We start from the raw sequence: 16,192 nt of genomic DNA, 5'->3' as shown, positions 1-16,192 counted from the left end.
GATCTGCAGTTTCTGTTCTCACTGAGCAGCAGGGGGTGCCCCAAAGCAGTCACAGGCCATTAGTGCAGTGTCAGCTCCAGCGGCACACTAAGCATATGCGTCCATGAATCACGCGGGTGCGACGCCATCGGGGTGGATCTCACCCTGTTTGACATCTAAAACATACATACTGTGTGCACAATTATTAGGCAAGTCAGTATTTGGACACTTATTCTCATTTTTATGCATATTTTCCAACCACAAGCTGAATAAACTTGAATGCCTATTGGGTTTAAGCATGTGTGCACTCATGGAGGTTGTGGCCTTAGAATTGAATACTGGGCATTTTCACTGTAAGGCATACAGTATGTGTCAAACGCAGGCCCGGGGGCCGAATGTGGCCCATGCTGCAATTTCATCTGGCCAGCGGAACTGTTTGGAAAATAGCACTGAGTTGGTCCGACTCACGGACCTTATCAAACAAAGTGCTTACAGCGACCTGCATAATTAAACGATTCATCTGGTATATACTATCCATCCATGCATCCATTTTCCATGCCGTTTATCCTCATTAGGGTCGTGGGGGTATGTGACGGCTATAAAAGACCAGAACTACTCTGGAATTTTAATGTTAAAAGTGGAAACAATAAGCACGAAATTCACAACCATTCTTAATAAGGATGCCAAATTCAGCCCAAAAGTCAAAATAATTTAACTGTACACAACTAAAAACGGCAGCACTTTAACTATTACACCCTGTCTGTATAAAATAACACATTAAAGAGGCATAAAACAGTCAAATTGATCATTTTAACTACAGCAAAGCATGCTGGGAAATGCATAATCTGCCCATTCCACAGCTGGAAACTCTTCCGAGTTACACATCTCACAGATTGTGATGTTTTTGTGTCGATATAAAATACTGTAGCTTTTGCCCGGACATTGAGAGAATGACAAAGAGGTGGTCGATCAACAATCACTTTACTGAAACGAACAACCACGCCAAAACAACCATAATCGTACATCCGCGGACTATCAGGAAGTAGAAATTTCAAGCAAGAAAGAATGAACACACACACACAAAAAAGCACATTTCCTACACTCCCATGTAAAAAAAAAAAAAAAAAAAAAGAAGTCCATCCACACAAGTCAAGTAAAAAAAAAAAAAAAAAAAAAAGTATGTCCACATAAAACTACATTCACCAACTGTCATGCGCGTTTTGTCCCCACCTGAAAAGGCAACCACAAGAAACCGGCATAGTTTCATCAGCATTAATGAGGCATTTTCTCAAAATCTGACCATACTATCTTCTATTTTTTTCCAAACGAGCATCTGTGTGTGTGCACAGATAATGCATCTCATGTGTGCTACGTTCACCAATTATGTTGGTTGAAAGGAAAAGATGGTTTTAAGGTTTTTAATACTTTCACTATGCAGAAATATACATGCGTTGAAAATTTCAGGATAAATAAGAATAAAAGTTGGAGGGTGGGGTTGGGATTGGGGGTCATGTCCAGCTCAGCCCACAACCTAAAGTAGGCTTGGTGATTTGGCCCCCTGTGCGATGGACTTTGACACCCCTGTAAGATGTTCTCACGTTATGTCAATGTAGGACACCGTTGTGGTTTATCTCAGAGGCTGTTTTTTTTTTTTTTTTTTTTTAAATCTGTGATGGGGAATTTTGTGGTTCTTCAGGTGGTGGTTGGGCTGCGATGTGACTTACACAAAACTTTTTAAAAACACAGGCTGTACACATACCAAAAAAAAGATGCAATCTCTGGCAATTATATGAAGGTGATGCAATACCATTCTGGTCTACTGTAAAATCTTGTAGATCGTGTTGTCTGGGACTGCTAAATATGAAAAGTGGATCAGGAAAACCATCTTCAGCTACATTGTAATCTAAACAGAAAGTGTTATATACATTGATATTCATCCACAGGGTAGCATTATTAGGTACCAGCACAATCTGAGGACATCTTACACAAGAGCTGTATAATAAAATGTCCCTCTCATGCAGTTTCATATGATGCATTAATACTACAGCAAATTACAGCCGTAATTACGCATTTCTGATAAAAATCAGTAATATAATCATTATTATTTGAATATTTCCAGCACAGTTTTGTATTGGATCTCACCAAACAGTGTAGGTGTACCTAATGATGGGGCCAATGTGTCTATGGGCGCATTCATTGTTTTGGACAACATACTCGCAAATGTTATGCATAAATGACCACAAATTAGCAAAGCAAGACATATATGTATCTCTTTTACGCACACAAAACAGTGAAACTCTTTTAATTGTACATCCATTGTGTCATTTATTAGCTTTTTTTTTTAATTATTGCCATTTTTTTACCTGGGTTTTCTGTGCATCCACAGTGCCATGGCAGACGCCAACGATAAAGTCACTCTTTTATAAAGGTTTAATCAGTTCTTCTTCTGTGGATCCTGGAGTCATGATATTGATGGAACAGCTAAAATGTTGCTTTTTAATGAAGTTCTGTCAAGGATCTCTCAGGGTAAATAACTGCTACAGCAGTTGAATGGGCGCAGCACTGCAATAAAAGGCACTTTTATAGTATATTATTATATTACATGGCAAATTTTTAGTCTTGCTAAAAGTGTAAAAATAACAACTGCAATGATGAGACAAAATGTACATGATAAAGTTTTAGCCAAAGGGTACATGAAGTCCATATTTTAGTTTGGGTTGCCACGACACAGATCAGGACTCCCTGATGTCGATCTCACTTCTCTTTTCTACTTCCCTCTCTATGATACACTGGAGTGAAAGATGAATTGTACCGGTCACCACAATACAGGAAAGTCGACTTTAGTGAATCCAGGGTCTCGCCGTAACTCCCAGTATGTGTTGTTGCTCACCCATGTGTCATCCTCGGACTTTCTGTCAAAACAGTATCAATAAAAGTCAATATTTTCCTCATTCAGTAACTTTAACTTCTCAGAGTTAAATACATTTTTTTTTTTTTTTTAATCAAACCAAACATGAGAAGTGTGAACACACCCTTAGCAAACAACAGAGGACAAACTGTCAAACGGCCACGAAATGCCAATTACAATGAATATCTGATTGAACTGATTTTGAAAACATGATTTAACCTATTAAAAAATAATTCTGTCTTGGTGTTTGGCTTAAAAATATTTTTACATGAAAGGGTTTTAAAAAACACAGGTCGTTTCATATTCAGAGATGTCTTAAGGAGTATATTTGGGTCAATACAGGTTTTTTACTTTTCAGGATTTTTTTCAAGTGCCTTTAGGACAGAGGTGTCTAAACTTTTTCCGCAGAAGACCGCATACAAAAAAAATTGAACAATGCAGGAGCCACTTCGATACACTTTGTACAGTAAAGATGAAAAACCTGAATTCAATGTGGCTTAAATATGCTAAGCCACCTGAACAAACCATCCACATCTTATCATTGAGTTATGCAGTAGGTCAAAAAGCTAATTAGTGTAATATCGAAATATAGCTCATTAATAATTAACCAATTTTATTTTTAGAACTTATTGAGGGCAAATTAAAAAAAAAAAAAAAAAAAAAGCTGCAGGAGCAAACTTCTGCTTTAGGGTGAGTGGAGCAGAGAAAAGTGGTCATATTTTAAAGCCTTCTACTTCTCCACCTTAAACAGGCTGTTTAAAGGGGGGACTGCCTTAACAGACATTATCACTTGAGACACAGTGGCCTCTGTAGATGTTATCTCACGGTCATGTGGGGAAAAAAGACACACATGCACACGTCTGATTGCGCATCCAAACACAAACACAAGTACAAAGTCAGCATACTTGAAGAAGTGCGGCTGGTGGGTCATGTTGTTGTCTTCCAGCACTTTCCTCCTCTCTCTCTGGAGCTGCTCTATCCTCTGCTTCTGTTCTTCGGCCCCTTCCACATTTCCCTCTTCCAGTAGCCTGAACAAAGAGGCCACAGAAATCCAACTTAATAAAGAACTGGCAATGAGAGTAGCGCATTTATTTAGTTGCGCCCGCCTGGAGACGAGAACCTCTTGATCAGACAGTCCAACATCTTTAACTTAAAACAACGATGTCAGGTCAGGCTGTAGCAAAATGGCCACCATAATCAAACTGGTATAAAATGTCAACCTCTGGTCCAGCCTGAAGCGTGTATCTGTAGGGGGCAGCAGAGGTCTTAAGTTGGGATCCAGCTCATTTAACTCCACAGCAAATTGAGTGAAGCCGTAGTACTGATCCTGATCCACTGGCATGGGATCTACACAAACATACTGTATCAGCTTGGGTGAGGTCAAGATACGGGCCAAAAGTTTTAAAATTCCTCAGTGAAACACTGACTTGCTCTCCAGACGCATGTGGCAGAAGGTGGATCTCCTTGAAAAATGGACTCGTGCCATTTTCCAAAAATGGAATGCACAACTTTTCCGTTTGAATCAGTCACCACGCCCTCTATCTCATTGACGGTAGAGCTCCATGATTTGGCCTAAAAAGATAAGGGACAATAAATAGAATAATCAAAAACGTTAATAATACCACACTGTTATTAAACTCTTGAGTTAAAGGCTTCATTTCAAGCTGCCCGTTTTATTTTGAAGTCCACTCTTTGTCCAGCAGATGGCGCTGTGTGCCTTAATGTGCGGCAGCATGCATGTTTGAGAACACAACGTCCAAAAGCCAAGAGCTGCAATGGGTGATGATTTAAGAAGATGCCTTAATGCCTCAACTAAATTGTGTGATATGTATTAGCTTCTCTCCTTAACAGTGCTCAAACTCTGTATTGTCTGACCTTGACAAATGTGACTTTACACTCGCATGTGCTACTGTTGATATTTTTAATGGTCATCTCTCCATAGTGTTCAATCCAACGCTGACCACTGATGATGTTATGGATGCAGGATGTCACTTTGTTCCATTCATAATGGTCCCCATACCTATTAAACATCGGGCAAAATGTACATTTTGTTAAAATTCAATAGAATCTCTGCATGCACTAAACAGTATGATAAGTTTACAAATGTGAACAAAACAGTCCATCACACAAAAAGCAAAAAGGAGTAAATGGCCTACGCAGGCAGTGTGACATGGGTCGTTCCCATTGGAACTATCTCCATAGATTTGCCCCAGAATTTATTTTTCCACCGAACATCTAAAAAGGAAGAGAACACAAAATACTAGGTGACAATGAAAATTGCTGAATGAGAAAAAGTTAAAGCTCATCTTGTACAGAAGAACTACAGTATTTGTAGAATAACCAATTAGTTTATGTGTCTAATCACAGAGGTTCTTCATGCTCACCTTGCCAAAAGGTAAAGTTCTTGGAATCCGCATGACATATTGAAACAGGAGGGTGGTGGCTCACCTGGAAAATTACATCACAGAAAATAAACAAAAAGTGTTACTCGGGCCTGGCCACGATAATAAATCAATTAACCGCGTGACAAATGAAAACAAATTTGATCATTTTGCCAGCCTCTATATATTGACATGTGATTGCATGTTTGTTTTCCTCCTCTCTCTTTCTCTACCAAACTGGCTAGATGATAAGAGAGCTCACTATGTTCATCTGTCTCAACACCAGGGCGCATTATTTCTGCTTTTTGTCAATATTCAGACAATAACAAAAGTGACACTGATTCTAAATCAGTAATACGGTGTCGTGTCCATGATACGCATTATATTTCAGTTTTCTACTCATCTATTTTGTTCTAATCAATACACTTGTTTTACATAATGTTTATTTTATTTAAAAGCTCTTGACATTCCAATTACAAATGTGAAATACTCGGGAGAAATTTAAGTTTATTGCTTTGATCCAGTGTACCTGCATTATTATGCCATATATTAACATTACATTAATGTAAAAATGGTCTCATAATAATGTTGACAGTATAATTTATCAGCAATAATTTGTAGAACCATTATCGTCAAGACAAAATTTGTTATCGTGACAGGCCTAGTGGTACTATTTAATAACAAGCCTGACAATGCCTCACAACACTGGAAGAGGGCGCTGTTTCTCCTCTTGTTTATAAACTGTCACAGCACACTATTACCAAATTAATGTAGTGTCTAATCATTGCGGTAATTGCGGTAATGACGAAGTGATACCATTGGATATGTCACCTATATCAATCATACCTGTTCAGCTATAAACCTGAAGCCCTTATCAGGTCTGTCACACTCAAAAGTCTCTCCCAAGACTGGGTTGAAGGGTTTGCTCCCAGCCCGATAATAGGAGGACGTGTAAGCAGTTATTGCAAATGTCGCAATGTACACCTACATATGAAGAGAAACATGGCAGATGAACACACGACATAAGAACAATTTCACACGTCATTATATGTTCCTTCCATCCTCTCACCATGCGCTGGTAAGGGTTGTGGGTCTTGTTGGCCGTGTGCAGCAGCTCACTGTACTCCAGCTCCTCACACAGCCTCTGCAGGGTGTTGAGTGGCTCGTTGAGCTGGACCGGCACAGCCACCTTGGACAAGTCCTTCCCAATGTTGTTCTTCAGAATGTTCCACAAGCTCACGCTGCAAGCCGGACTGGGAGAGGGCAGCATGGAGCGGGGGCGAAACACAGACCCTACGCTGCTCACTGCAAGATAACAACATGTCTGAAGATTTACATCACAGCAGAGTTTTCTTTTAAATGTATCTTCTGCAGACAACGATGATGCCACTTCACACATGTGGCTCATGTGTTAACACTGCAGTGTCGGCCATGGACGCAACACTTATTTCAATGCCAACAATCTCTCCAGAGGATTAGTCATACTTTGAGAGAGTTCTACATGCGCACACACACACACACACAGTAGACATGTTTGTTTCATGTACCTGAGTTGTGTCTGTCACCGAGCCCCTCGTTGCTACATGTATCCATGGAGATGCTGTCGCTGACATCACTGATGTAGGAGTCATCGTCTGATGCCTGAAGATAAGCCAAGCAATGATGAAATGTCAGCATGACAATGAACAAATCCAAATTACACACTAAATGATTTTGTGCCGTAGCTAAAATTCACTCATTTACTCTTTAATTGCATATTTTATGTAACCCGCTTATCTTGGCACCCCTCACATTGGTTGAATGATATTGACAAACGTTTTGTTGACATAGACAAAACAAAAATCAAAACTAACCATTGCGTGTACATTCACGTGCGACTTCCGCTACAGGCATAGTGAGAATGGGTGAAAATAAAGGATTTTTGAGCTTGTGGCACTTTGTTGACTTTGTTCCTTCATTTGTGCACATTTTTATTTTGATTCTTCTGTTTTCATGAGTTTTGTGTATGGTTCTGAACTGTGATTCAGGGATTGGGCTGTAGGTGGCAGTGGTGTTTGCCTGCTAGTTCAAGCAAGCAAGAGAGAAGAGTTCAGACCCACTTTGGCTGCATTAATGTGTAGGGTGCAGCCTGCCTTGTTGTCTTTCCTCTGACATTACAATACTTTATGCGCTTATCTAACAGAGTTCCGAAGGTAATTTTGTTGTATGTCTTGACTGCGATGACAATCCAGCTTTTGTACATTCACAAATCTTTCTTCTAGGTTAACAATCTAAAAAAAAAAAAAAAAATACATGTTAAATTAAGGTTAATACTGCCATGCTTTCATTTTGCACTGAGCAGGAAGTCACTGCATGCACGTTTAATGCTGTTTAACTAGACTGTAGTTATGTTGTGGCACGCTGCTTAGCAATGATGAGGAAGTTGACAATACTCAACGATGTTCATAAAAATGACCCCTTTGGGTCTCAGATTTTATGTGGAGAAAAGTGGTCGACCATGTATGTTGACACCGACTTCAGTGGGCACTTTTCAATAACAGTAACACCACGGACCAGGACTTGAGTTGTTTGACATGGACACGATGGGGATATAAGAGGGACGAAGTTAAGTGGGTTCCACTGTAACGGAACAGTGCCTTTGATTTTAAACATAAGAGTAAAAGGTTTGTGTAGGCGTTTGTGTGTGACCTCATTCTCAGAAGAGGAAGAGGAGAGCAGGTACTCCTGGGCATCAAAGAACTCCGATATCGACTCAGGAATCGATGCTCTGCTCTCATTTGACGCCTGGTGGACCAGAGAATGGGAGTCTTCTGAACACTCCTAATTGGATGATAAAAGCAGGTCGGGAGAATTATTACAGGGGTTTTCAGTGATGTTTATTGCGTAATCACACAGGTGGATGTGCTCAGAGGTGCCGGGTACTCACAGAGCCATAGGCGGTCTTTAAGGCTGTCACCTGCATTGGCTTCAGAGTTTGCATTTCAATGGTGTGCTTCAGTCTGTCTCTTTCTGCTGACAGGGAGCTAAATGCCGATTTCAGTGTGGCGAGGACTGGCCAACAGAAATATGGCACTGTATTAATGGAAATGCCACAGGAAGCCAATAGAGGGGAAAAAAAGTAAATATCTCTCATAAGCAGACTCACTGTTGTTGGCTAGTCTGCAGAAGTTCTCTTGCATCCGTGAAACCTCGATGGGAGAGTCTGGAGATTCTGGACAGACCTCTTGGCTGTTGGCCTCCATTGATGGGAGATTGGGATTGGAGGCATTGGGAACATAAGTGGTCTTAAAGGTGGATGTGGCCAGTAGGGAAAATAAGAGATGTCAATGAAAGAATATAAGTCATTATGAAGTTTTAAAATACACTGTACCTCACCTGTGTTGCTGCTTTGCAATCTTTGCTTCCGTTGTTCTTGGATCGCCATTTCCTTGTCCTCTTCTCTTTCTTTGGGATATCAGAAGTAGATGCCTGTGGTAGCAGAAGAAATCAATACTCGTGAAGTCCATCCAAGCACCATCTTGGACAGTCCAATACTATGCTAGCGTGATGGATTTTCTTCTCACAAAAGCAAATCATGAACAGCAAGACGAGTCATCCTAAGAAAGTGCTTACATGTAGTGCACTGATGGCAGGAGCAGAGTAGGTGCGGTGCATGACTTCCATACTCCTCAGAAGCAGGTTGAGTTCCAGTAGGTATGATTCACACTCCTCCAAGTCTGGTAAAATACATTATATTCTCATTATTTCCAATTATGTTATGACTGCAGGTTGCTTAAGTCACTCCTTTTAAACATGGTTTCTTTACCTGAATTAAGAAAAACAAACCTTTGCCGCACTTGTTCATGTCGTCTGAGGAGTGGAGCCAAGAGGCCTTGGCCTGATGTATTGACGCCTGCTTGGTGAGAGAAGCCCTCTGCTTGAGCGGGAGAGATGGAAGAAACAAACAGTGTTGACCCCTTTTGCACTACTTCAGCATTCAATAGTATTGATGTGACTTACTGTCCTGAAGGAGTCAATAAGGGATGGTGAAGAAAAGGTGTGGGGGTGGTAGTGGTGGGGTTGGGGAAACGAGGAGATCTCGTTCTGCCGAAACACACGGTGATTACGCAGCTTTGACACCCATTCCTCAAACAGCTCGGGGGACTTCACCTGGGAAGCAGCAACATTGTGTGTCAAATACAAAAGTGTCCCACTCAATGTGCTCATCTACGGCTACCTTTAGGTGATAGATGTTTTCCTCTGTGTCCAAGTCAATGCACATGGTCGACTTCTTGATTGCCATGACGGAGAGGCCAATGTCAATGCAGCCGTGAAGCTTTCCCTTCCTTAACTGTCGATCAAACGTTGTGTTAGCATGCAACAACAACAACTGAGTGGCACTCTTGAGGTGTGATACTTACATCTGTGCTATGCTTTGCATACTTCAGGACACCACTGTCCAACACGAAATATCTCTACATGGTGAAACACAAAAGTCATGTCAATATTTCTTGCCAAAATGGATTCTGTAGAATGGTGGTTGTAAACAAGACGCTTTAACTGAGGTTGTGCAGTTGGACATCAATGAAAAAAAAGAAACGGTCTCCAGTGTCCCAACTCTAAAAGAACCACAATCTATTTTTCACAGAAGCTGAGTCACCAACGCATGGATGCTTTTGTTTGTGTTCAAAAACCAAGACATATTTTTGTGTCTAAAACCAAATTCCATAAAGACCGTTGTGCATTCGGCATTCTTCTCCTCTTGGTCCACATTCTCAGAGTCTACAGCCTCCGCCCAACCACATCTACTCTGTTGTAATTGATCAGGGGTTGAGGGTCGGCTCCAGCTCCCACTCCCAACACCGCTAAGAGCTGCAGAGAGACACGCCCCCCTCAGTCGGTTACGCGCTGATGGTTATGAGCGCACAGTAAAGGAGGGTTGGATGTAATGGGAGGAATATTGGAGAACTCAGCTTGGGGGCGGCGCCGCACCCTCAGGGGGAACTAGCACCGGCTCCAAGCACACATCACAAATATCAGCATGCATGCATGGTCAGTTTTCAGCATCTTTAATTTGACACTTAATATTATTATTGTTGTTATCACCATTATTTCTGTCCTGAATGATAGAAACGTAATGGTAATAACAACCACACAGAAAGATGCTTTTACTATAGCTATTGCTGTGTCCACTGGTATCTCTCGCCCTCTCTTTTCTCTCCTTGTCCATCCCCAGGTTCTCCAACGAGGCTCCATAACCAGTCCTTGCCTTCTTCAATCAGTTACCACAACTACACCCCTGCTATTCCCACACCCTCTGATTATCTGGCCCATCCAGCACTACAGAAACAGGAGATGAAGTGGATGCTCTCACCATGTGTGGCCACATTATGGTCCCTTCCCCTAATTCTTCCCAAATATCTCCTACTCAGACTCCAATCACAGTCAGTGATGTGACCTCACACTGTCTGTTCTCTCTTCTTTTTTTTTTTTTTTGTCTGTCAACCCTTTAACCATGTTCTGTTCTGTGGTTTTAACAACAAATTTGCAATGCAACTGGAACAGGAGGAGTATAACAGACTCACCTGTTGTGAAGCAAAGCTGTTCTGGCAAACAATCATACAGTTCACGCATACTGCATGACTATGCTGCTGAACCAGACAGGTTCTAAATAAATAAATACATAACAAGACAGCGGTTTGTGTACAAGCTTTTTGTGGCAGCCACCACCTTGTCTGTAAGTTCAGCCCTTATCTATAACTTTTGTATCCTAACCACACACAAGTCTTAGTGAGGTGCAATGAGGAGCTCACTTTGTGCCATCCTTTCATGGGCCACTTCCGCCTCTTGAGCAGGAAACCCTCCTGTCGCTCAGGTTGCTGCATGATGGCAGGAGCCCCTCTGAGGCCCTCAACAATTTCCCAACTGTCCTGTATCGAGGCAAAATGGTGCACAAGTCAGACAGCTGCTATCTAAATGGCAACTGCAAACACATGTTGGTCACCAAAGTAAAAACAAACCTGGTTACTATCCTGCTTAGAAGAGCCACTGCTATCACTGTGAGTTGGTGATGGTGATGTCATCTTCACACTGACATTTGATGGTCACGCCGACAGTCAGTGCTGCTGAGAAAGGTTAAGAGGAAGTGATGTCACAGCAACACAAAGATGATACTCGTTTTATGACAGTGCGTGCAACCAGAGGAAGTCAGTGTGTTTTCAAATCATGAGAAGCACTGCAGTTAAAGTGGGCTAAATTTAAAGTTAGACTGATGATTATCTACACAAAACATAAAAGCCTACGTATATTGGGAATGCTCACACATACAATTATATGTCAAGAGTCACCAGTATATCGGTCAAGTCTCTTTGAATAATTGTATGAAAAGCAGAGAATTTGATTTGTGTATAAACATCAATAATAAGTGGGTCCACACTAAAGATTTTCCTTTCAATTATTTGTAATGCAACCGTGAAAAATGCTATTTGCGTGTGTTTTTAAGGATCTGCCACACACTGTAGTGGATTTGTCACTGACAAATACTCCCCCATCCTCCACCGGCTTCAGCTTAGAGATACAAGCAAGTGAAAGCATGACGTTCTTGTTGGGGGGGATAATGACTTGTTTCTGCTTTACTCGTGTTTACACGGTCGGAAGAGATGAGCGGTGGAACACCAGCTTCTGGGCTGTGATGTAACAGACATTCCTCTCCTTGGCCACACATGCCCCAACCTGGTTGTGTTTGTTCATGCTTTTGTTGCAGCGTTGTGAGTGTCTCCTAACCACGCCCCCAGACTGTTTGGCCAACACTGTGAAGTGAAAGTTAGGACAAACACAAGCGTATACAGTACATCCCAATTATGGTGAGGTGACGCCAAGGCGCATTCAGTGTTCTGCATACATGCCAAATTGTGTATTGTTCGATTAAAAGGTGCAGCTACATCCACCCTCTGCAAACAGGGTAATGGTTTAAATGAGTGTGTGTCTATTTTGTGGTACCTCGAGGCCTCCCTTATAGCGAGTGCCGTGCCCGGCGGGTGAGTCATCAACAGGAAAGAATGTGCCTCATTATACCAAGCTCGGCTAAAAGCAGACTGAGTCTGCCGTGGAGCTCAGCGTTAAACACAGACAACATAGAAACAATACACTTGAGCAGCTTGTATAAGCTTAACAAAGTTTTCATGTTACAGCATGGTTGACTGGCATCATCGCTGGTCAGTCAAAGCAGCAGATTACATAACGCGCTGCACCTTTTTTTTTTTTGTTCCCCCCCTCTCCTTCACACAACTCAGCAACCTTGAAAAGCTGTCCCCTGCACAGGGTCACACAATTTATGTCAAGTGTAAACAACCTTAGTTCCTCACTTTTGCATGCTTAAAAGCTTTTGCAGAGGCTGTGAACAAGTCTTCCACTACCTTTCTTACCTTCACTAAGTGATTCCTGTAGTATTATTATTATTACCAAGCTACTTTTAAGTACATTGGGCTTTCCAGACTTGTGTAATGAGTGTCAATCATTAATGACTCAACAGTGTGTAAAAGATCTGTTAAAGATGCAAAGAGGTCATTACAGTACTAAAGTCACAAGACCCAAGCTGAAGGTCAAGGTGATACCTGAACATGTGACTTTGGCTGTAAGAGTCATGTTTGTAAGCATTTTTTTTTTTAAATCATGCAAAATTTCATGAGTAGTTAAATGCATGCAAAGAGCAAGTAGATTGCGACTGTAGTGCTGCAAATAATGTATGCAGAATTTCTTTGGAAAATGACCTACAATATAGAACAAAAAGTAAAACAAATATTATGACAATATATTTGTAGAATTACAAGAAAGTATTAGAAGAATAAAGTCCTAAAATTGTAGTGTAATCTCAGGTGCAAAATTAAATCTTTTGTTGGGTTTATTTGAACACGACCAAATATTCATTGTTGATATAATGAGCTACTGGATATATTGAGCTAATGCAACTAAGACCGTTGCATTCACTGCACAGAAAAAAAAGTTATTCTGCTTTTTTCTTGTAACTCTTAAGCATTTTTTCTCTAAGCATTTTAGTTCAATGTGGCCCCTTAATAGATAAGACATAATATGCATTTGTTAAACATGGCAAACACTGTAATATGTTTGTATTTTCTCATCTACAACACAATGTCGCCATCATAAAAAACTAGTGTTGCAACACTGAATGCAGATGTGCACAGCTTCAAGAGACACCAAACTCTCTCTGTCACACTTTAAATGCAGTAGAAAATTGTTAAAGGTTGCTACTTTTAGACAGTATCATTCGTAAGTACACAACATTACTTCAGCAGGTCTTGTTTGAGTCATCTTTGAGCTCAGCACTGCTACAGGGAACACACACTATTAAAAAAAAAAAGTGTCTTTCACACAGCAAAGCTTAATAGTGGTGTTCGCCAGTGTCCAAAGACAGGCTGAGTTTCAGCCTTAGGAACTGTCAGACTGGAGTTTCCAGTCATGGCAAGAAAGATGCTGATTCACAGCCAATCTATCTGCTTTCTGCTTTCTGCTTGCATTCATGCATCTGCATAACTGTCATCAACCCGACAGTCCGCAGTGCATTACTGTCAATATGGACCGCAAATGGACCATCTGTGACTTGCCCTCCGATAAATCTCCAGAATCTTCCGGCAAAGCTTCTTTGCGGAATTATCCAGTGAAAACTGTGCATCATCCCGTGTTTATCAGTCTGAGGGTAAGTCGCCTCAAATAGACTGACATTATCATCGAGCACCCAAATTCTGCAACAAACTATAGCATCTGGTGTGTGGAAACTTATGGTAGCAGCAGCACTTAGCACCTCTTATCTGACCTCTGACATAATGTCCACCGAGGGTAGCGGCGAGCTGGCATATTTTCAACCTGTTCGATCTGAACTGGCATATTTTCAACCTGTTCGATTTGAACCTAATGCAGGCATCAGCAGCCCGCACCGACTTGCACTCAGTTTAAACACCAAGTAGCCCCACCAATGTTTAAGGTAACGTTCTATCCCATTCCCGAAATGCTTGACATTACTCATCAGCAGCATGTTGCTATGGGTACAAAACAAGAAAGACTATTTGTTAGCCGTGCATGTTTGTACAACTGGTTTCACAAAAGGAAACCAGTCGGCTTCACTGAAGCAGGGGGCACTGTACTGTAACAATATAAAAGCATAAGGAATGACAGGCAACGCGGCCTTCTAGCATATTAATTGAGGCAGAGTGTTGCATATTTACCAGCTTTTCAGTGGGTATTCTGTTAAGGTGCGTGACACAGTGACAAATCAGTATCAGGCAGTCTGAATAATGACACCCAGAGATGCAATGAGGAATAACCACTTTGTTCACACACACACACTTCCCATAACTCATGTCATCACCTAATTAATCTCGGATCCCGTCGAGGAAATAAGTCATGACTTTACCCACATGTTATTTTTTCAAAAACCAAGTGATATTTTGAATAGTATCATAAACGAACCTCCTATCCTCTCCTGAGGTTCCAGTAAGCACATTATATTATTTCATTCATCACAGTTTGAAGCTATCCTTGCTTTTACTGTAACCACCTTACAGATTTAAATCACTGAAAAGTCGTCACTCTGTCATTCTCATGACAACATACAGTGTGAGGACATCACGCAACACCACATATAATAGAACAACAGGTAAATAAATCACCAAAACACCAATGTTTTAAAATGTTCAACTAATACTACAACTGTAAAAGGCAGCCAGATAAAGGAAAAACAATCCTCAGTCCATAACAATAACCGTGACATTCTAGAAAGGCGCCAGCGCCGACGACCTAAATCGCAAATAAACGACGGTGAATGGACAAACTCTACAGGTGTTCAGTTTAAACAGTCAGCTCCAGGGACCGACTGCCAACGCAGCAGTTCCTACACGAAGAAAAAGAGGTCAGTATGCCCAACGTGGCCGTCGAAGCGGCGCTCACCACACAAAGGTAACAATTTCATTCCACATTCGAACGACGGTGCTTTTCAGGCACTGCTGGGCCACCAAATGTCACGACGAAGTCCATTAGCCATTCTATCGAAAGCGGCGTTTTACTACCTCAACAAAGACAGCAGCGCTGCCACTCAGTTCAACGAAATAGCCATTTATCCATAGATCTTTACCTGAATTATCGGTCCAACACGTTTGATTCCGCAGTGAAAACAACACAACCTCATCTTGACAGAGGTACCTGTCGGGAAGTCCTCTTCCTCGCTTCATTGACCGACAACTGGCGAGAGGGAGGGGTTTGCTTGGAAGGCACGTTGAGTGACGCTCCCTTTAGGCAATCACAAATGGGGGTTAAGAAAAGTGGGGCGTGGAGACGACGGTGGCCTCATGCGTTTGAAAGGAAAGGTTTTTTGAGTGACGTGGACAGGAATACGATTGGCTGCCTGTAATGAAGGTGAGAGTTTAGCGTCACACAGGTTGTTTGGCTTAGATGAGGCCGATACTACAAATACGGAAGCAAGATCTTAGGCAAACAAAGAAAATATCGGTATCAACACACTTATTTGTCAACAATTTAACAATATATAAACACAACAGTGTAAGACAATATTAACAATGATGAAATTATTCCTTTTTATTGCATACAATTGTTTGAGCAAAATAAAATCATGCAGTACTGTTTCTAGACAATGTAACAATATATAAATACATACAATACATTTGAACAACACAACCAAAAACACAGATATTTGTGAAAATGAACATAGAAGAGCACTAAAAAGTATCGATGCAATACAGACACAATCGTACACTGGTTTTGAACTACATACAGTGAGGGGGACATAATTATTCGACCCCCTGCAGATTCTGTACTAAAACATAAAACACTGAGCTGAATTTTCCAGTTGCCACGGGACATCCTCAAAACGGTCAAGATATTTTGGATTTTTTTTTGTTGGTTCTGTCTCTCTCTG

At 41.2% G+C, this 16,192-nt stretch overlaps 1 protein-coding gene across 2 annotated transcripts; it reads right to left on the bottom strand.

The window, feature by feature from the left end:
- Window positions 1-32: 32 nt before the first annotated feature.
- Window positions 33-15,553, bottom strand: LOC129173257 (oxysterol-binding protein-related protein 3-like). Of its 2 annotated transcripts, none has more exons than XM_054763992.1 (22): window positions 15,392-15,553; window positions 11,268-11,372; window positions 11,061-11,177; window positions 9,669-9,722; window positions 9,485-9,598; window positions 9,268-9,417; window positions 9,094-9,184; window positions 8,881-8,984; window positions 8,644-8,736; window positions 8,414-8,552; window positions 8,195-8,319; window positions 7,957-8,088; window positions 6,816-6,909; window positions 6,338-6,573; window positions 6,115-6,252; window positions 5,272-5,335; window positions 5,044-5,122; window positions 4,763-4,907; window positions 4,315-4,459; window positions 4,108-4,234; window positions 3,793-3,915; window positions 33-2,891 (listed from the first exon to the last, which is right to left on the bottom strand). In XM_054763992.1, the coding sequence occupies exons 2-22, from the start codon at window positions 11,328-11,330 to the stop codon at window positions 2,795-2,797; spliced, it is 2,430 nt and encodes an 809-aa protein (XP_054619967.1). In that variant the 5' UTR covers window positions 11,331-11,372; window positions 15,392-15,553; the 3' UTR covers window positions 33-2,794. The 2 variants fall into 2 exon arrangements, with proteins under 2 accessions (XP_054619967.1, XP_054619968.1); XM_054763993.1 differs by having other exon boundaries at window positions 35-2,891; window positions 9,094-9,181.
- Window positions 15,554-16,192: the final 639 nt, after the last annotated feature.

This window comes from Dunckerocampus dactyliophorus, chromosome 20 (assembly GCF_027744805.1).
Source record: "Dunckerocampus dactyliophorus isolate RoL2022-P2 chromosome 20, RoL_Ddac_1.1, whole genome shotgun sequence".
In the NCBI taxonomy this organism is placed as follows: Eukaryota; Metazoa; Chordata; class Actinopteri; order Syngnathiformes; family Syngnathidae; genus Dunckerocampus; species Dunckerocampus dactyliophorus.
The sequence above is the reverse complement of the archived record's forward strand: the minus strand, read 5'-3'. Positions and strand labels throughout refer to the sequence as shown.